We start from the raw sequence: 19,431 nt of genomic DNA, 5'->3' as shown, positions 1-19,431 counted from the left end.
TCAACATAGATGGTAGTTTCACTGATTTATGTGCCTCAGTTTTCTTTTTGGAATATTCTGACTGAGAACCCTTTGAAAATGAACAGTGGCCCACTGGTTCTCTGGGTTAACCTTAGAATCACAGTGACTGAGACAGAGCAGCTTCTTATATCCAAGGAAACCAGATAAATCAGGCATCAGTTTCCTAAACGCCGTCAGATATTTCTTCACTTCCTACTATTATTACTGCCTACTTTTAAATACGGGCCATTGCACACAGGTCCTAGGGGCCTTAACTTTTGATTAGCTATTTAGAAGTGGAGTGGGCTAGGTTGGTGGTGGAGTAGGCTAGGTTGGTGGTGGAGTAGAGGAGAGTGGGGCCTATTTAAAGAGACTGTGAACCTTCCTCTTTTTCTCCCTGCTTCCTGCTTGTTGCGAACTCATTCCTACTTGCTGGGGCATCTGAAATTACTGGTCTTTTGGTAACGTTTGTTCTGCCTGCCCTTGTGAAGAAGTCAAAATATCGGAGCTGTAAAGCTTTGGTTTGAGTAAGTGGGGAGATGTGTGTGTTGTGAATCAGATGGTTTTACTTTTTAAATTCCTGAATTATTACGTATAATAAAATGCCTCACGGTAATTTGTTAATTTACACACGGTTAATAATGTGTGCATTCCATTACATATTTTACAGGGTAAATGAGATATTCAGGAAACCCTGCAAAGTCAGATTCCTTTGTTAGCAGATGCTCTGTGGCAGTGTTTGTGACTAGCTTGGGTTGGAGCCTAGCCTTTCAGTGCCTATGTTCACTAGATGCTTTCATTTCATAGGCTACTGTTGGGTTTCCTTGGCTTCCTAAAAGCTATTTTTAAAACTTCAGGCTTCTCCTTGTGAGTGTAAAGTAGAAGGAGAGTGTGTTGGTTTTGTTTTGTGTTTTAAGATCGTGTACCTAGAAAACAAGAGTGTGTACAGCCATGTGCCAGCCTCAGGACTAGATGGCTGATGAGAGCTGGGAGAGTAACTAACCCTGGGATTTAGAGTAGTTGACATTCAACTCTGGAAAAGGGGCACCTGCATTTGAGAAAACCCTCATTGTTGTGTGGGCTGCAGTACCATCTTCTGTTTGACTTTGTGTAGCATGTGCACTGTACTCTGGTGTGCGTACCTTTTCGGGGTATTTCCTGAGATCAAAATGAAACAGACTTTGACCTTTCACTAAATGTTGCCAATGGCTACAGCTCTTGGAGCTGGCATGTTATTATGGCCTCAGGATGCTTGTAAGTGCTTGCGAATTTACAGAGCTCTGTCCTCATGTGGAGATGTTTTGGATTCCTCCTGGGTTCAGGCTTAGGTCTCAGCTACACCCAGTCCTGGTGGAAGCTGTCTCTTTGCCGTTGACTTTCCTGTGCATGTGTATGTGCACGCACACATGAATTTGCTTGCTTTTCTTTTTCCTTTTTAAATTCTTCTACATCCTTTCCCTGATGTTTCTCATTTTTTGGACAGTTCACCCCGCTTGGAGTTTTAGCCCTCGCAGCCAGTGAGAATGTTTTTTTTCCTTGTTGACTGTAAATGGAACCATTATCTTTTGGACATAGGCTCTGAGTCCTTGCAGTCTCTTGCTATGGCTCACTTACAGCCAGAGATTTTCTACCTTGTCCTCCATTTTCAGCCCCTGTTTTAAAATTTTGAAACTTCTGGGCTCCATTGTCTTCATTATTAATCCTGTTACAGGTGCAAACACTAGAGAAAAAATGGTGCAGTGACATGGTTAGGTCAGATGAGGGACATGGGTTCACAGCCTGGAGCATCATTTCCCACACTTGAGTGGGCTTCACAATCTCCCCTACCTCCACTCCCCCACCAATCTTCAGATTCATTAGATCTGGGGTAGTACCTGAGAATTTGCATTTCTAACAAGTTCCCAGGTTGTGTGGATGCTGCTAGCCCAGGGACCACACTCTGAGAATCACTGGACTGGAGAACAGTCAGGAGCTCACCGGCGGACCTTCTTTTCCTGCTGCTCCTTTACCCAGCACAGAGTCCCAGTGCCTGCCTTTTCTCAACTCTACTCAAATTATAACATATGAACATCTGTTTTAAAGCAGGCAAGTCTAATTAATCCAGTTTCAAATAACATTGTCAGTAAAATCAGGCCTTTGTATTACCCACATTTTAGTTAGCATGAAACTGAAAACTGGTCTCCTTAGTAACTGGCTTCATCATCTCCTTTCCGTTAGAGATTAATTTGAGACTTTTTTCTTAATTGAAATTGTTCATTTTTCTCACGTTGTAATAGTGATATTTAATGGTTAAATCTATACTTATATTTCAAGTTTTTTACCTTATACCTTCAATTTTAATTGCTGGATTAAATATACTTTAGAAATAACTAACTAAATAAGAAAAATTAAAATGGAAAAGTACTAATTTAAGAAAATACAGTGTTAATAGAATCTTTCTACTTCAAGAGTGAAATTGTCTGCAGACATTTTCTTTTTAGTGACCAGTAACCAACAGTAGCAGCCTCTTGAAGGCTTCCTTAAATTTTTAAAATGTTCCTCTTTTAATGATTGCATTGGGAAGTCTGCTTACACTGAAAGTTACATTGTATTTACCTGTGCTGAATTTGGATATAATTTTCTATATAAATAAGTAAATTTACCATTGCTGTGTTGGAGTGTGAGGTGAATATATATTTAATAGAGTTCTTTTTAATTTTTACTTTTAAACCAGAAATAGTTTTTCATCTAAAAGGTCTTAGTATACAAATTTAGATTATATGGGAAAGATCTTTACATCTAATATATAAAACCATTCTAGCAGAATAATTTTTCACAGTTTTCATTAGGCTATAAATAGGTAATAAGGCCCAGTCTTTGAAATATGTCAGTTTTATGTAATTTATTCTAAATAAAATTTAAAGTCTAGCACATATATTGATGCGTTCCCCACACCACCACCACTACCCACTTCCTGTACTAGGGCCCTTTTAAAGATTATATTCTTGTTCTGTAATTATATTCCACCATAACTTCTAATAGATGATGGGTTTGGGGGCCTAACGTTTTCCCTTTCTTTCTCAGTTTTGAGGAGGAAACCTCTCTAGATAATATATAAAGAGTGGGTGAGATAAAGTATGACTGTTGATTCCACCCTCAACATAGGATGTTTAGTCCATTGTTTTCTGTTGAATCCTAGCAGTGCTTATTTTAACTTGTAGAGTTTTTCTTTTTTTAAGGAAAGAAATCAGAAAAGAATTAAAGTAAGATAAAAATAAAACTGTAAAAATGCATTCTGCAGTGTTTAGGAGAAAATGTTAGGTCTCTGTCTCAGAGGACTTGAAGGACACAGGTGGTGATGCATCTATAACGGTGGGCATGGGGGCACTTTCCTGCCAGGTGTCTTACTGAACTTTGAATTCATGACAGTGGCAAGCCTGAAGTAATTTCTTGAATCCCAGATTGAAATCAGAAAACAGCTCATTCAGCTACTTCTTTCTGAGTGAAAGATAATCTAAAACTCTGTCTACGAGTCTGGGCTAATGAAAACAACCCATATATTTTCAGGCACAGTCATATTACTTTAATAGCAAATTCTGGCATAATCTTACTATTTTTGAAGTTAACAGTGCCCTTTAAATTCTCATTACCCTTTGGCCTCAAAATAGAAAAATAGGCCCTTACTTTGATAATGTTATCCCTGGTAGTAAAAATGAAAGCAGTTGGGGAGAGTTAATTTGGGTTCTTTCATTAAAATATCAAAATGTGTACAGAAATATTGTCCATCAGAGCCTTAAGGTGACTAAAAAGCCAGGTAGGTTCTTAACAAAGCAAAGACTCTTCGGGCTGTGTGAGCAGTCCTGCACACTTTTCAGAGAAGGGTGCCTGCACATGGTCAGAAGCCTTCCCCACTAGCTTGTTATTCTGACTGGTGGGTGTTTGCTGGGAACTCGGAGGGAAAGCAAGGTGGATGCTGCCTTCAGGGAACAATTGCTCTCCAGCCCTGCACATTTGCAATTTTATTTCATTTTTAATAAGTTACTTTATTTACTAGTTATTCAAAGCAGTAAATTTTTAAGCATACTAGTGAAACAGTTTTCAAAATGAGTAAACTATAGAGGGAAATAGTCTCTGTAAAAAATAATCCTTCTTCAGTCAAAGTGAGTGTCTCATCAGAGGTGGTCTAGGGAGTGGCTGAAAGCATGGATCTGCTTCTCAGCAGCTCTGTGACCTAAACAGTTTCCTTAACCTCTCAGTGGCCTCATCTTTAACATGAGACTAATTACAGCACCTACCTCATAGCCATGTTGTAAAGACTGAATGAGATAATGCACAGAAGGCTCTTAGCTCAAGATCTGGGACATAGTGAATGCTCAGGAGTATTGGCTGCTATCGCTATTGCTGATATTACTGTTTTTTCATTTGTTTCAAAATTTTAAAGGAAAAATCTGTTTTCCTCAATAGGAAATATCTTTTTAACTGAATTAACAACATTAAGTCATTAGGAATTAGACTGTGGTATTTTCTAATACATCAAATTATTGCCTCTTACTTTAGACTGTTTTGTATAGCAAAGTAGTAGCTTTACAAAGCACTCTAGGTAATTTTAAGAGTACATAATACCTGCTACATCTAGAATTTACAGTGCAATGAGGATGCCCTTGAAATAACTCCATGCTTCTCTGATATGCTACTTTATTTTTGCTTTACTCTATTTTTCAAGAGGCAGTATGACCTGGGTTAAAAGCATGACCAGATACTTTCATTTACCAGGCATTTGACCTTGGGCAAGTGGCTTAACCTCTCTGGATGTAGATTTCATTATCTTTAACATAACGGTTTGGGAGTAAATGGTTTCTAAGGTTCCTTTCTTTTTTTTTTTTTAAATGTGGGTTTTTGTTTTTTTAAGTATAGTTGATTTACAATATCATGTTAGTTTCAGGTGTACAGCAAAGTGATTGAGTTACACATTACATATCCTTTATCATGTTCTTTTCCATTATGGTTTATTACAGGATATTGAATATAGTTCCCTGAGCTATACAGTAGGTCCTTGTTGGTTATTTATTTTATATTTAGTAGTTTGTATCTGCTAATCCCAAACCCCCAATTTATCCCTCCCCACCCTTTTGCCCTCTGGTAACCATAAATTTGTGTTCTATGTCTGTGAGTCTGTTTCTGTCTTGTAAATGTTCACTTGTATCATTTCTTTTTTAGATTCCACATATTCTAAGTTTCCTTTCAATTCTAAAAATCTGTTTCCAAAAAATAATCCCTCAGTTTTCCAAGTGGCATAACTCACTGTTTTCTATATTAATGAAGAAGTAATACTCAGAAAACTGTTGTGTCTTTTCATGATATTGCAGAATTATTTGAGTTTTTGAGTTTTCTTCTTTGAGAAGAGCAGACTGAACTCAGGACAGCAAACGTGGTGTTCTGGGTTTACTTAGAACAGCTGGAAAATGCTCCCTTCTGTAAGAGGACTCACAGGAATCACTGCACATTTGGCTCTTTGTACTATTGAATGAGCTAGATTTGATGTCAGAAAGCTGTAAGCGGTGCACTCTTAGCAGTCAGTTGTTGATAAAAATATTCCCAGATATTAATGGGAGCTTTATAGTTTTTAGACATAAACAGAATACCTGCAGTTCAGGTCATGCTGTCACAAATTCATCCTGGAGAGTAACAGCCATACAGATCTTCCATGCCAGCTTTTAACTGTATGTGATGGGACACAGAGCAACTGGAAGATTCCACCATGACTTACCTGTGTGCTCAGGAGCTGTTTTATATCACTGATGGAATAGGTTTAGACAACAACACTGAGTTGAGTAGAAATTGACTCCCAGCATTTACAGGGATCTTCAGTGGCAAGGGCAAAACTCAGTGATGGGAATTTTGGAGGAATTTCCCTGAGGACTCAGAATGGATGGACTAGAGAGCACTCCTCACCTCATGGACATTTTGTTTTACCCCATATACAAGTGTATCCAGAACCATGCAGTCAAAGGCAGTTTCCCACAAAGTGGGGAAATACATGATGGGTTTGTATTAAAACCTGTGTGTCTGCTGGTAGACATTTAGGCATTTGTCAATGTGACAGGGAAATGAAATTCATAGTAGTATTCTCTAGAGATTTATAGAATGCAGTTGGAAACACTAAATTATGCATTCTCTTCTGCAAGATTCTTACAGTCAAACCTTTAAGCCCCTCCTCACCTTTTCTTAAAATAATCTTCATAAACTTTTGTAAAAGACAAGCCCATTATACAGCATTTGGAAACTACAGGACAAAATAAAGGAAATAATCATCTCTCTTCCTAAGACGCAGTTATAGCCAGTAACAAAATTACTCTGAGTTCTCTAGGTAGGGCACTAGGGTTAGATGCTGCACAATCCCTGCACTTCATGAACTTAAAGTATAGTAAGGAAATACACCCAGAAACACGGGCAATAAAGTCTAAATTTAAATCGCATCTCTGAGATTTTTTGATGAAGTTTTGGTTTTAGCAAGTACGAATGCTCTAAATAAAATAAATTTTTTATGTTTTCCTAATTTTCAGATATGTTTCACTAAATTTGGAACTTCTAACATTGTGTTCTTAGCTGATTTGAATTTTCCTTTATTTGGTTTTTTCTGCTGTCATTAAAAACTGCAGCAGAAAAGGGGTGGGAGAGATAAAGTATGTTATGTGTTTTATATCCTATTTAGTAAAGTGAAGGTATTATTTTATGTGACCTGTGAAAACCTTATGTTTGAATTCTGCACGGGTTTGCTAAGTGTAGATTCGTTCATATCTTGCTCTTGTTTCGTTTTTCTTCTCCAGTTGGGTGACAACTGAGAGAAACAACAGAATAGACACCTGTGCCCCTCCATGGAGCAACAGGTGCCCTCTGTTCTCCATAGTCTCAATTCAGCCAGTGATTTGTCACATCATGTGTGTCTTACCCTTTTGTTTAAAGGTTATTTATTGAAGAGGCTCCTGTTGTATAACAACATGATGTGTTCTAGAACTAGATTGAAAAACAGTCTGTAATTGGCTGACAGTAATTAGCACTTTCAGGATACCACTTTGATTTTGTAATTGTTTGCTGGTAAAATGAGCTAAATTATCTCCTGTAATTTACCTGGAGTGTCTTTTACTGGTGCACACATGCATGCTGTCTCTTTAAGCAGGAGATGAATCAGTTTGGGAACTCAGAAGTTACCAACAAACTTTCTACAAAGAATGACCAGTGTTAGAATGCCATATTTTGAAAACATGCTCATTTTAGATTTGGCATTGCCAGTCCGTTCCCTTGTTTTCTTTAAAGTGTTATTTGCCAGGGCTTCCCTGGTGGTGCAGTGGTTAAGAATACACCTGCCAATGAAGGGGACATGGGTTCGAGCCCTGATCTGGGAAGATCCCACATGCTGCGGAGCAACTAAGCCCATGCACCACAACTACTGAGCCTGTGCTGTAGAACAACTGAAGCCTGTGCACCTAGAGCCCATGCTCTGCAACAAGAGAAGCCACCACAATGAGAAGCCTATGCACCACTACAAAGAGTAGCCCCCACTCGCCACAACTAGAGAAAGCCCGCGTGCAGCAACGAAGACCCAGTGCAGCCAAAAATAAAATAAATGAAATAAATAAATTTATAAAAAATTTTAAAAAATGTTATTTGCCAAACAATATCATAAGTTCAAATGACTCTTTAGTTACTTCTTTTTTATTTTTAAATTGCAAAGCATTTATTTTTCAAATATCAATATATTCTAAAATTCAGCGTTAAGTAGAAATATTTGTTAAGTTTCTGAAGCCAAATTTCAGTAAAATATTTGATTATCATAGTTTCCCTTCTTAGATGTTAACCTTGCAAAGTTTATAGTGACTTTTCAATGAATATATGTTAAATTTCTGTTTTAGTTCTTTGATCAAGCATAAACATTATTTTGAGTTTTGGAGGCAAAAAAAGAATTATGTACAGGCACGCCTTGGAGATACTGCAGTTTGGTTCCAGACAACGGCAGTAAAGCGAGTCAAGCTTTTGGTTTCCTAGTGCATATAGAAATTATGTTTACACTGTACTGTAGCCTGTACAATAGCATTATGTCTAAAAAAACAATGTATGTGCCTTAGTTTAAAAATACTTCATGGCTTAAAAATGAACGAAATATAATGCCATTTTCAGCGACATGGATGGACCTAGAGATTGTCATACAGAGTGAAGTAAGTCAGAAAGAGAAAGACATGTATCATATAATATCACTTATATGTGGAATCTAGAAAAATGGTACAGATGAACTTGTTTGCAAAGCAGAAATAGAGTCACAGATGTAGAAAACAAACTTGCGGTTACCAAGGGGGGGGAAGGGTAGGGTGGGATGAATTGGGAGATTAGGACTGACATATACACTACTATATATAAAGTAGATAACTAATAAGAACCTACTGTATAGCACAGGGAACTCTACTCAATGCTCTGTGGTGACCTAAATGGGAATGAAATTTTAAAAAGAGTGGATATATGTATATGTATATCTGATTTACTTTGCTGTACAGCAGAAACTAACACAACATTGTAAAGCAACTATACTCCAATAAAAATTAAAAAAAAAACAACTTCATGGCCAAAAAGTGCTAATCATTATCTGATCACACAGGGTTGCCACAAACCTTTCAAATTGTAAAAACCACAGTATCTGCGGAGCATAATAAAACAAGGTGTGCTGGTCAGTGTACTCCATAAGTGATGTGTTCAATTGATTAATGTGAAAAAAACTACATTTAAATTATTCATATACAAATAACTTTTGACATGTGATATGATATTATTCGACTGTTCTATACATATTCATATTATTTTTATGCTGGTTTCTTGATTTATCTAAAACAAACCATCTTAGTCATGTGGGCTTACTTCAATCCATTACTCTCTGATAATTCTTTGTTAAATGCATAGCAAAGTCCTTGTGGAAATAACATAGTTTTCAAAATCTTTTGTGATTGGTCCTTTTTGTAAATGTCCTGAACTGGGCACTATTTATTTAATAATAGCTAGCTTTATTAAATTAAGGGAGCACAACATGAAAAATATGTTGATATATTATCTAATGAAAGGTGGAAAAAGTGTTCATATTAAGAGTCTATAAAAAGAAGCCTGGTAGCGTCTTACAATTCATTCTAGCCCTTTCCTTGTATCATTTGTCCCGATATATTTGACAGAGATAAACTCTAATACTGCTTGAACCTTAGTGTTGTGTCTACCTACATTGCATAATGTTTCTCTAGTTAGCAGAATTTGAAAATAGAATGGTTTTGTTTAAAAATTGAAATATTAGATTTTTTCTCTGATTTTATTTCTCCATTGGCTTCTGATTCAAACCTTGAAACCAAGATCCATCTTCTAAACTTGTTCAGCATTTAGAGCATTATTACTGTTTTATTTCGTGTTCTATTGTATATTGCTGCCTAGCACATTACCCTAAAATACAACAGCCTAAAACAACAAACATTTATTACCTCACAGTTTCTGTGGTCATAACTCCCAGTACAGCTTAGCTGGGTGCCTCTGGCTCAGGGTCTCTCACGAAGCTGCAGCCGAGGCAACAGTCAAGGCTGTGGTCATCTCAGGGTTCAACTTGGGAAGAAGTGCCTACAAGCTCATTAACATGGCCACTGGCGAGCGTCAGGTCCACAGTTGTTGACTAGAGAGGTCCTTGCTGCATAACTCTCCATAGGATAGCAGCTGGCTTCCTTCAGAACCGAGAGTGCAGAGATGGAAGCCAGTGTCTTTGTAACCAAGAGTCAGAGGTGACGTCTCATCTCTTCTGCCGTAGTTTATTCCTTAAGAGGTGAGTTGCTAGGTCCACACAGACTCAAGGGGAGGTGATTGATCGCACAGGGGCATGTGTACCAGAAGGTGAGTTTTTTCAGGGGTTTTTTTTGTTTTTAATTTTTATTGGAGTACAGTTGCTTTACAGGAGGTGGGGGTCTTAATGGTGGCCTGCTGCATTGCTTACAAGTACTTTGAACTTATAAAATGTCCCACTTTTACTGTGTTGTTTCATAGGATTAGGAAGATAGAACTGCTTAGCTTGCTGTTGTCTCACAATCTTGAACTAATCATTTTATGTAGAATGAGACTCCAGGAAGGGGTGCAAACCAGGACAGAGATAAAGGCATGTTCATTTGTAGTTTTGCTTGTATGGCCTTTTCTAGTTATTTGGATAAGGAACTTTGCTAAAAACTCTAAGGTACTATCAAAGTATACAGTTGGGGGTATTTTATCCTCTGTTCATTATGTAAATTCTAATGCCTGTCTTGTTCAGTATTGGTAAAGGTTTCCAAGGTGTCATGAAGAGATGGGGATTTAAAGGCCAGCCAGCTACTCATGGTCAAACAAAAACCCACAGAAGGCCTGGAGCTATTTCAACTGGTGTAAGTATAACTTAGTGATCCTCTTTTTAGTACTAAAGATTCAGCTTTTGTGTATATGGTGCTTTAGTCTGTCCTTGGGATCAAGTCACATTATTTGAATCTTACTCCAGGTGGGTCCTAATAAAAGTCACACATTTATGAGTCCTGGCCTTACTTACTTTCCAGAGCCAGACTTGAATCATTTGGTTATATCCTACATACTTAGGGCCAGTGTTCTCAGTACTTGTCTGCCTACTTTCTTTCCCATCTCTGTCTCCCATCCTACACTCTGATGTGAGCTGCCAAGTGATCAGGGATCAGAATGCCCTGCCATCTGCCCTCACTGGTTCCTTCACAGATTTGTTTTTGCCTTAGAGGAGACCATTAGGAAAAGTTGTCAAGGACAGTATAATGATGAAGGAGAAAGTAATAGAGAAAAAATGGAGAAATAGACAATAAGAGCATAGGAAGGAGAGAAGGAGTTTTGTACTGCTAATTTAGTCCTACTGAATATCTCTCCCAGAGGTGTACCATAAAGAGCCTGGGGGAGTCTTACTCTTGGGTGGGAAGAGTATGGAAGGGCTTAGGAGTGGCAGGAGTGGCACTTAACTAGATATACTTTTTTGTTACACTTTTTACTTTGGAACCATGTTAATGTTTTACAGATTCAAAGTAAAATAAAAATGGGGGGGGATCCATAATGGAATATAATTAGGAAATGAACATAACTATTTCAAATGAGTAACAGAACCTCACTAAAGTGGGGGACTAGAGTGGACTAATAACTCAAGTAACTTGTGAACACATAGTTGTTGGCTGTATACCCGGAGTCTAAATTTAAAATGTACTGTGTGCAAGTGTTGAGTTCTAATTATGTTTTTTTAGTAGTATTAGTTAGCCATTCTGAGATAATTTTCTGTGAATTATAGGATTGACCAGATAAGTGAATATATTGATAATGGAAGCCAAGTTTCTCACTATTGGAGGTAACTAACTCTCTCTTTTAGTCACTCTGCAGAAGGATAGTAATATCAAAAGCCAGGGTGGGAGAGCAGGACCATTCCAGCAGCTGCGGACTGGATGGAGTCCAAGTCAGTTAATATGGAAGATTTGTGAAAACAGGCCAGGCAGTCCATTTTTTCTTTGAATGGTGGTGTGACATGTTTTTATGTCCTTCTCAGCCATTATGGGCTCAGTTGCTGCTCTCTTGTTACTGAACTTTTCTCCTAAATATGTTCTTAGTCTATATTTTTTTGTTCTAATCTAATTTAGAAAGGGAATTCTCTAGGGGTAAATGTGACTAAATCCATGTTTAGTTCTTTACTGGGGGCTAGCAAAATGGGGGAAAAAATAAAACATTTTAATGACATATCTTATTTGCATTTTGGTTTGATCGGTACTGTTTGAAATTGAGAGTACTACTTAAAAGTGCTACTTTTGGTTCTCTCCTTTAGGATGTTGCCAGAGTCTGGCCTGGAACTAAAATGCCTGGACAATTGGGGAACATAGATAGGACAGCATTTGGACTGAAAGTAAGTTTCTGGAGTGGCTTTTCATAGGAATGGTTAAATTAGTGCCTATAGGCAAATGCACCAGCATACATATTTAACACGTGTTGGCGTATGGTGGTTCTAATAGGTTTTACAATTATTGAGGGGTGGGGGATACGTGAACTCTGTGTGTGTGTGTGTGTTGGAGTTGTCATATATGTTCATTTAACATGCAAGCCATGGAAAATGCACTCATTAAAAAGAAAAAGTTAATTGTCTACTACTTGACCTGGAAGATTTCCATAAAGTGTTGTTGCATGAAAAAATAGAGATTCAGAGCATTATGTATAATACTCTTATAAAAGAGTAAACAGAAACTCCCTACATATATATGTCACCATGCCATGTAAGCACAGAGAAGAGTAGATGGTTATATATCAGATTGCTTTCGATTAAATGTCAAATGTGTGGGTGGATGTGGGTGAGGAAGAGGAGAGAGGAAGACAAAGTAGGAGACAATCAAAATAGGAAAATAGAGTACTAAAAAAGCATTGTGGTATACATCCATTTTTGTAAAATAATTATACATTTATAAGGGGCAGAGAGTTAAATTCACTCTCTGCTAACTTGAGGAATATATGTAATATCTAAGTGAAAATGAGTTGTACATAATAGGTGCCATATAATTATATTTTTATTAAAACAACTAATCTGTATATATGTATGAAAAGTGTAGAAAGTACAAAAAAGAAAATAGGCCATTCAAAAGAACAACCCCCAAAGAGAACCACTGGTAACATTTTGGTGCATATTCTTTCATTCTCTATTCTAGATATATTTTATTTATAAATTTTAACCAGCAGAAGTTTTTAAATTTTATGTAATCTAAGATTTTTTTTCACTCTCTGTTACATTTATACTTGCCACAGACAACTATATTTGTATCTGACTTTGTGCATTTTCTTTTCATGTATGCATATGTGTGACAGGAGAGAGATTTCAGTTTCCCTAGTATTTAACATTTAGCCATGAGGTATGGGTCAAACTTGATTTTACCCCCAAATACTTTCTCAGTACCATTTCTTGACTGTTCTCTCATTTGTGTAAATGTTTTTCCCACATGAAGATCTGTTTGAAGGCCATCTGCTCAGCACACTTTTTAAAAAAATTAGACCCAGAGAGGTTGCGGCTTCCCAGTTTCTAGTTGCAGCAAGCTCATGTTAACTAAGAATAAAATAAAATTGAATTTTCATTTGTTATTCTTAATGGTGCCAGAAGAATATTGAAATATCCAAGTAGTCTTGATCGTTCAGTCACATTTATACTTAAAATGAGAGTTTTCTACCACTTACATGAGACATATCTGTTGTAGTATTGCAGTACAAGTCATCCATAGGATTTGAAATTTTTATTCTCATTCAATATTTTGAGGTGCTAACATGATTATTTCTTTACAGGCTACTTATAGCCTCAGCTTTTGTTTGTACTGATATAAGTATATTCTCATATTTTTGATTCTTAAGGTTTGATTTTATTTCCACTTTAGGTGTGGAGAATAAACACAAAGCACAATATAATCTATGTAAATGGCTCTGTACCTGGACACAAAAATTGCTTAGTAAAGGTATGTATAACTGTCTTTATGTCTTTATTTTCCCTTGTTCAGAGATGTGGATGTGTGCCATAAGTTCTCCTCTCACCCATAAATGTGTCTTGAAAATAAGTAGCTGTTTCTCCACATGTTCTTTGCTAATTTTTCTGCTTTTTAGTAGCACCTGAGTGAGAAAATTGCACAAAATAACCTATAGCCTATGTCTCTAAAACCATGAACCTTCACAAAGGGTAGGTCCAGTAAGAGGCGCTTTAGAAATACAAAAAGGATATTAGCAAAACTACTTGCAAAAATATCAATATATCTCTATCCTTCCAAAAAATAACTTTTTCATTTTTTAAGAGTACTTTGACACAGGAACCAGAAGTGTGTGTGGTGGAAATAAAATGAGAATCAACAAGAAAGGTGGTTTGAGGTGGACATTTTAAGGAAAGATTTATTATTATTATTATTATTACTAGCATTGCTCTGTGTTTTCCTTAAAAATACATTTTTATGTTCAAAACATGAAGAGAAGAAAACATGTTATACAAGATAGACTTGAAAAAACGTTCTTAAGCTCTCAGAGATTTATTTCCATCAAATAAAATACAAAATAAATATTCAACCTGGGATTTAAGTCAACATAATACAAAATGAGATGTCACTTTTGAATTTTGAATCTTCCATTCTGAAAATAAATTTGTAGTTGAAGTGATATCAGCAGTTCCCCAAAATAGATTCTTCATTACTCTTCCAACAATAACAACAAAAATAGGCTGAAACTTAACCCTCAGATTTTTCAAAAAACCTGTCTTTTTCTATGTATTCTTTTCATTTCTTAAAGTAGGTTCTGTTACTAGCATAAGGTACAATATTTATTTCAGTCTTACAGTAATTAAAATCCCCTTTCTGGAACTCTTCACATTTTTGACTAGAGTATTCTCTTTTTTTTTTTTTAAAGAAAAAATGCATTTGATTAATTCTTGCAAGATTTTTTGGTCTTTTTTTTTTTTTTAAGTTTGCAGTTTTTTAGGTTTAAGTAAGTTTTCAGACCCCCGGTGACCCAAGTCATGTATATAGTGACAGGTACTGGAAGCCAGCAGGTTGTCATTGTGCTTTTCCTAACATTTGGGCTTCATAATTCAGTGTATTCCTACCTCCAGATTTATTACATTGTTATAAATATAACAACCAAATAAAAGAGGAAAAAAAAGAAAATGATCATTTTTCATAATAAATTATACTGGATAGCAGATGAAGTTTTAAACATTGTCAAATCCTCCTTTTCTCCCCATTTGCTGTATACAGTTCTAGGCTGGCTTCCAGCTGAGCCTCACTGTTGCCGTGACTCCTCAGGTTCACCTCAGCATCTTCCTTGACACCAGCAGGGATGAACAGGTGAACTGCCTTGAAAAACTATATGTGCAGGGTTCTGATCTGGTTGTTATAAACAATTTATAATCAACAACACGTATTACTCAGATTTTTCCACCCACTTCAATAAAGATTGCCTCCAAAAACTCAATCCATTTAATGGATGGTGGCTTGCTATCACTGAAGATATTCAGAAGGTACACTGAAGGCAGTTCCAAAAGAGGAGTCCAAATACATTTTGAGAAACTGTACCATCAGAGAAATGTCTAGACACTTTGAACTGTTAACACACTAGGTGAATATATTTCCAACAAACAGATTTTGATAAAAGAACTCATCCTGAAAAAAAATCTTTGAAATATAGTGCCTTTTAACTGTCTTTTATAACCTTAAATGTCTGTCCCAAACATTAAGGTGTGGGTTTGGGGGAGTTTTTTGTGGGCTTATGTTTTAAATGTCAAAAGTTTGGTAAATCTTCTGAAAACAGTCACCCCACTTTGTCCATTCTTCCCAGTGATCCCACAGCAGGTGAATAAGCCCCTTGCCATTGGAGGTTGAGGCTTGTCCTGCTGGACAGGCAGCCTCATTGGCATCCACTCACTCCACAGGAGCTTTTGGTTCCATCAGAGTACAGAGCACAGGGCTGCCTGTCATTCATTCTAAAGTTAGTAAGATAGTCTTAGGGATAACCAAACTGTTTAATTAATGTAAGCTTTTTGTTCTTCTTTGGATTCACTAAATGTATTAAAAGAGCCTAAAGAACTGTTATTTACAGCATAGTGTACTGTACTATTTGTGTGTGCTCGTCCCTGTATTCTAATTTATAATTTAAGTTTGTTTTCAGATTTTCCTGTTTTTTGTGTGTGTGTCCTACCTCCAGCTTTCCTAAAAAGTGTTTGAACTGGTTTGCCAATATACATAAATATAAAAAGAATGAGAGGGAGTCCTGAAGGCAGGGAAATAATAAAGCCAGGGATAAGATTCAGTGCACAAAAACATGTACCAGCAAATTTGGGACAAGATGGTGGAGTAGAGGGACCTTGAGCCCACCTTCTCTTATGAGCACACCAAAATCACAACTAACTGCTGAACAATCATCAATTAAAGAAAAAGCTGGAGACTACCAAAAAAGATATTCTACATGATATAAAGAAGAAACCACAATGAGATGATAGGAGGGGTGCACTCGTGATGTAATCAAATCCTTTACTACCTGGTGACACAAAAACTGGAGAATGATTATATCACAGAAGTTCTCCCACAGGAGTGAGAGTTCTGAGCCTGACGTCAGTCTCCCCAGCCGGGGGCCTGGCATCAGGAAGAGGAGCTCCCAGAGCATTTGGCTTTGAAGGCCAGTGGGGCTTGATAGCAGGAGCTCCACAGGACTGGGGGAAGCAGAGACCTCACTCTTAAAGGGCACATGCAGAATCTCATGCACCTGGAACCTGGGCAAAAGCAGTAATTTCATAGAAGCCTGTGCCAGACCTACCTGCTGGTCTTGAAGGGTCTCCTGGGAAGTTGGGGGGCAGCTGTGGCTCACCCTGAGGACATAAAAACCAGTGGCAGATATATTAAGGAGTATTCATCTTCATGAACTCTTGCTGGAGGCTGACATCTTGCTTGGGTCATTAGCACCAAAACCCGGCCCCACCCAACAGCCTGTAGGCTCCAGTGCTGGGACACCTCAAGCAAACAACCAAGTGGGCAGGGACACAGCTGCATCCGTCAGCAGACAGGCTGCTTAAAGACTTCCTGAGCCCACAGCCGTCTTTGGACACACCACTTGACACAGCCCTGCCCACCAGAGGGCGAGGAACCAGCTCCACCAACCAGTGGGCTGGCACCAGCCCCTCCTGCCAGGAAGCCTGTACAAGCCTCTAGAGCAGCCCCTCCTGCCAGGAAGCCTGTACAAGCCTCTAGAGCAGCCCCATCCAGCCAGGGTCAGACACCAGAAGCAAGAAAGCTATGATCACACAGCCTGTGGAACTGGGTCTGCAAACAGACTGGTCCCTGATCCTTCAGTGATGAGAGGGAAGTGTACTTTTGGGACATACAGGACATCCCACTTCTCCAGGGTTGGGAAATGCAATTAACCTGCCACACATAAATATGCAAGTAGAAATTTGACGGAATGAGGCAGCAGAGGAATATGTTTCAGATGAAGGAACAAGATAAAATCCCTGAAGAACAGCTAAGTGAAGTGGAGGTAGGCAGTGTACTCAAAAAGGAGTTCAGAGTAATGATCGTAAAGATGATCCAGGAATTTGGGAAAAGAATGGATGCACAGAGCAAGAAGTTAGAAGTTTTTAACAAAGAGTCAGAAAATATAAAGAGCAACCAAACAGAGATGAATATAATAGCGGAAATGAAAAATAGAAGAACCAGTAGCAGAATAAATGAGACAGAAGAATAGAGCAGTGAACTGGAAGAAATAGTAGTAGAAATCACTGCCGTGTAACAGAATAAAGAAAAAAGAATGAGAAGAAATGAGGACAGTTTAAGAGAACTTTGGGACAACATCAGGAGCACTAACATTCCCATTATAGGGATTCTAGAAAAAGAAGAGAGAGAAAGGGCCTGAGAATATACTTGAAGAGATAATAGCTGAAAACTTCCCTAACCTGGGAAAGGAAACAATCACCCAAGTTCAGGAAGCGCAGAGTCCCATAGAGGATTAACCCAAAGAGAAACACACCAAGACACATAGTAATCAAATTGACAATACTTAAAGATAGAGAAAATATTAAAAGCAACAAGGGAAAAGCTATAGATAATGTACAAGGGAACTCCCATAAGATGGTCAGCTGATTTTTGAGCAGAAACTCTGTAGGCCAGAAGGGAATGTCATGATGTATTTAAAGTGATGAAAGGAAAAAATCTACAACCAAGAATACCCAGCAAGGTCCTCATTCAGATTTGATGGAGAAATCAAAAACTTTACAGACAAGCAAAAGATAAAAGAATTCAACACCACCAAACCAGTTTTACAACAAATGCTAAAGGAACTTTCCTAAGGGGAAAAGAAAAGGCTGCAACTAGAAACAAGAAAATTATGAAATGGAAAAGCTCACTGGTAAAGGCAAACATACGATAAAGGTAAATTGTCCACACACAAACTAGTAGGGAGGTTAAAAGACAAAAGTAGTAAAATCATCTGTATCCACAATACGCAGTTAAGGGATACACAAAACAATTAGATGTGAAATATGATATCAGGGACCTCCCTGGTGGTGCAGTGGTTAAGAATCCGCCTGCCAATGCAGGGGACACGGGTTCAAGCCCTGGTCCTGGAAGATCCCACATGCCATGGAGCAACTAAGTCCGTGCACCACAACTACTGAACCTGTGCTCTAGAGCCCACGTGCCACAACTACTGAAGCCCACACACCTAGAACCCATGCTCCACAACAAGAGAAGCCACCACAATGAGAAGCCCACGCACTGCAACAAAGAGTAGCCCTCACTCGCTGCAACTAGAGAAAGCCTGCGCACAGCAACAAAGACCCAGTGCAGCCCCCCCAAAAAATTAATTAATTAAAGAAAAAAAGAAATATATCAAAAACAGTAATTGTGAAGGGAGGAGAGTACAAATGTGGGGTATTTAAAATGCAGTTGAAATGAGATCAGCAACTTAAAACAATCATATATATTTATATTTATATATATGCACACACACTGCTATACTAAAACCTCATAGTAACCACAAACCAATAATCTATAATACATATACACACAATAAAGAAAAAGGAATCCAAACATAACACAAAGATAGTCATCAAATCACAAGAGCAGAGAACTAAGAAGAAAGGGACAAAAGACCTACAGAAATCTAATAACAAAATAGCAATCAGAACATATATATTGATAATTACCTTAAATGTAAATGGATTAAATGCTCCAATCTGAAGGCATAGACTGGCTAAATGGATACAAAAACTAGACCTGTATACATGCTGTCTACAAGAGACCCACTTCAGATCTAGAGACATACAAACAAAGTAAGGGGATGGAAAAAGGTATTCCATGCAAATGCAAATCAAAAGAAAGCTGGAGTAGGAATACTCATATCAGACAAAATAGACTTTAAAATAAAGACCGTTACAAGAGAGAAGGACACCACATAATGATCAAGGGATCAATCCAAGAAGAGATATAACAATTGTAAATATATATGCACCCAACATAGGAACACCTCAACATATAAGGCAGATGTTAATAGATATAAAAGTAGAAATTGACAGTAATAATAATAAGGGACTTTAATGCCCCACTTACATCAACGGACAGATTGTCCAAACAGAAAATCACTAGGGGAAACACAAGCCTTAAATGATACATTAGACCAGATGGACTCAATTAATATGTATAGAACCTTCCATCTGAAAGCAGCAGAATACACTCAAGTGCACATGGAACATTCTCCAGGATTGATCATATGTTGGGCCACAAAGCAAGCCTTAGTAAATTTAAGAAGATTGAAATTGTATCAAGCGTCTTTTCAGACCACAACTCTATGAGTTTAGAAGACAACCAGGGAATTCCCTGGCGGTCCAGTGGTCAGGACTTCGTGCTTTCACTGCCGAGGGTGCGT

The 19,431-nt window shown here is 37.7% G+C and overlaps 1 protein-coding gene across 1 annotated transcript in view; it reads left to right on the top strand.

Moving 5' to 3' along the window:
- The window catches only part of MRPL3 (mitochondrial ribosomal protein L3), a 39,732-nt gene that overhangs the window by 15,047 nt on the left and 5,254 nt on the right, over positions 1-19,431 (top strand). The window contains exons 5-7 of the mRNA XM_082459359.1: positions 10,295-10,403; positions 11,837-11,914; positions 13,419-13,496. Coding sequence (XP_082315485.1) covers positions 10,295-10,403; positions 11,837-11,914; positions 13,419-13,496 — 265 coding nt within the window. The remainder of the gene's footprint in view (positions 1-10,294; positions 10,404-11,836; positions 11,915-13,418; positions 13,497-19,431) is intronic.

This window comes from Balaenoptera physalus (genome assembly GCF_965194825.1).
Source record: "Balaenoptera physalus genome assembly, chromosome: 4".
Taxonomy (NCBI): Eukaryota; Metazoa; Chordata; class Mammalia; order Artiodactyla; family Balaenopteridae; genus Balaenoptera; species Balaenoptera physalus.
Note: the sequence above shows the minus strand (reverse complement) of the source record. Positions and strands in the feature narration are given on the sequence as shown.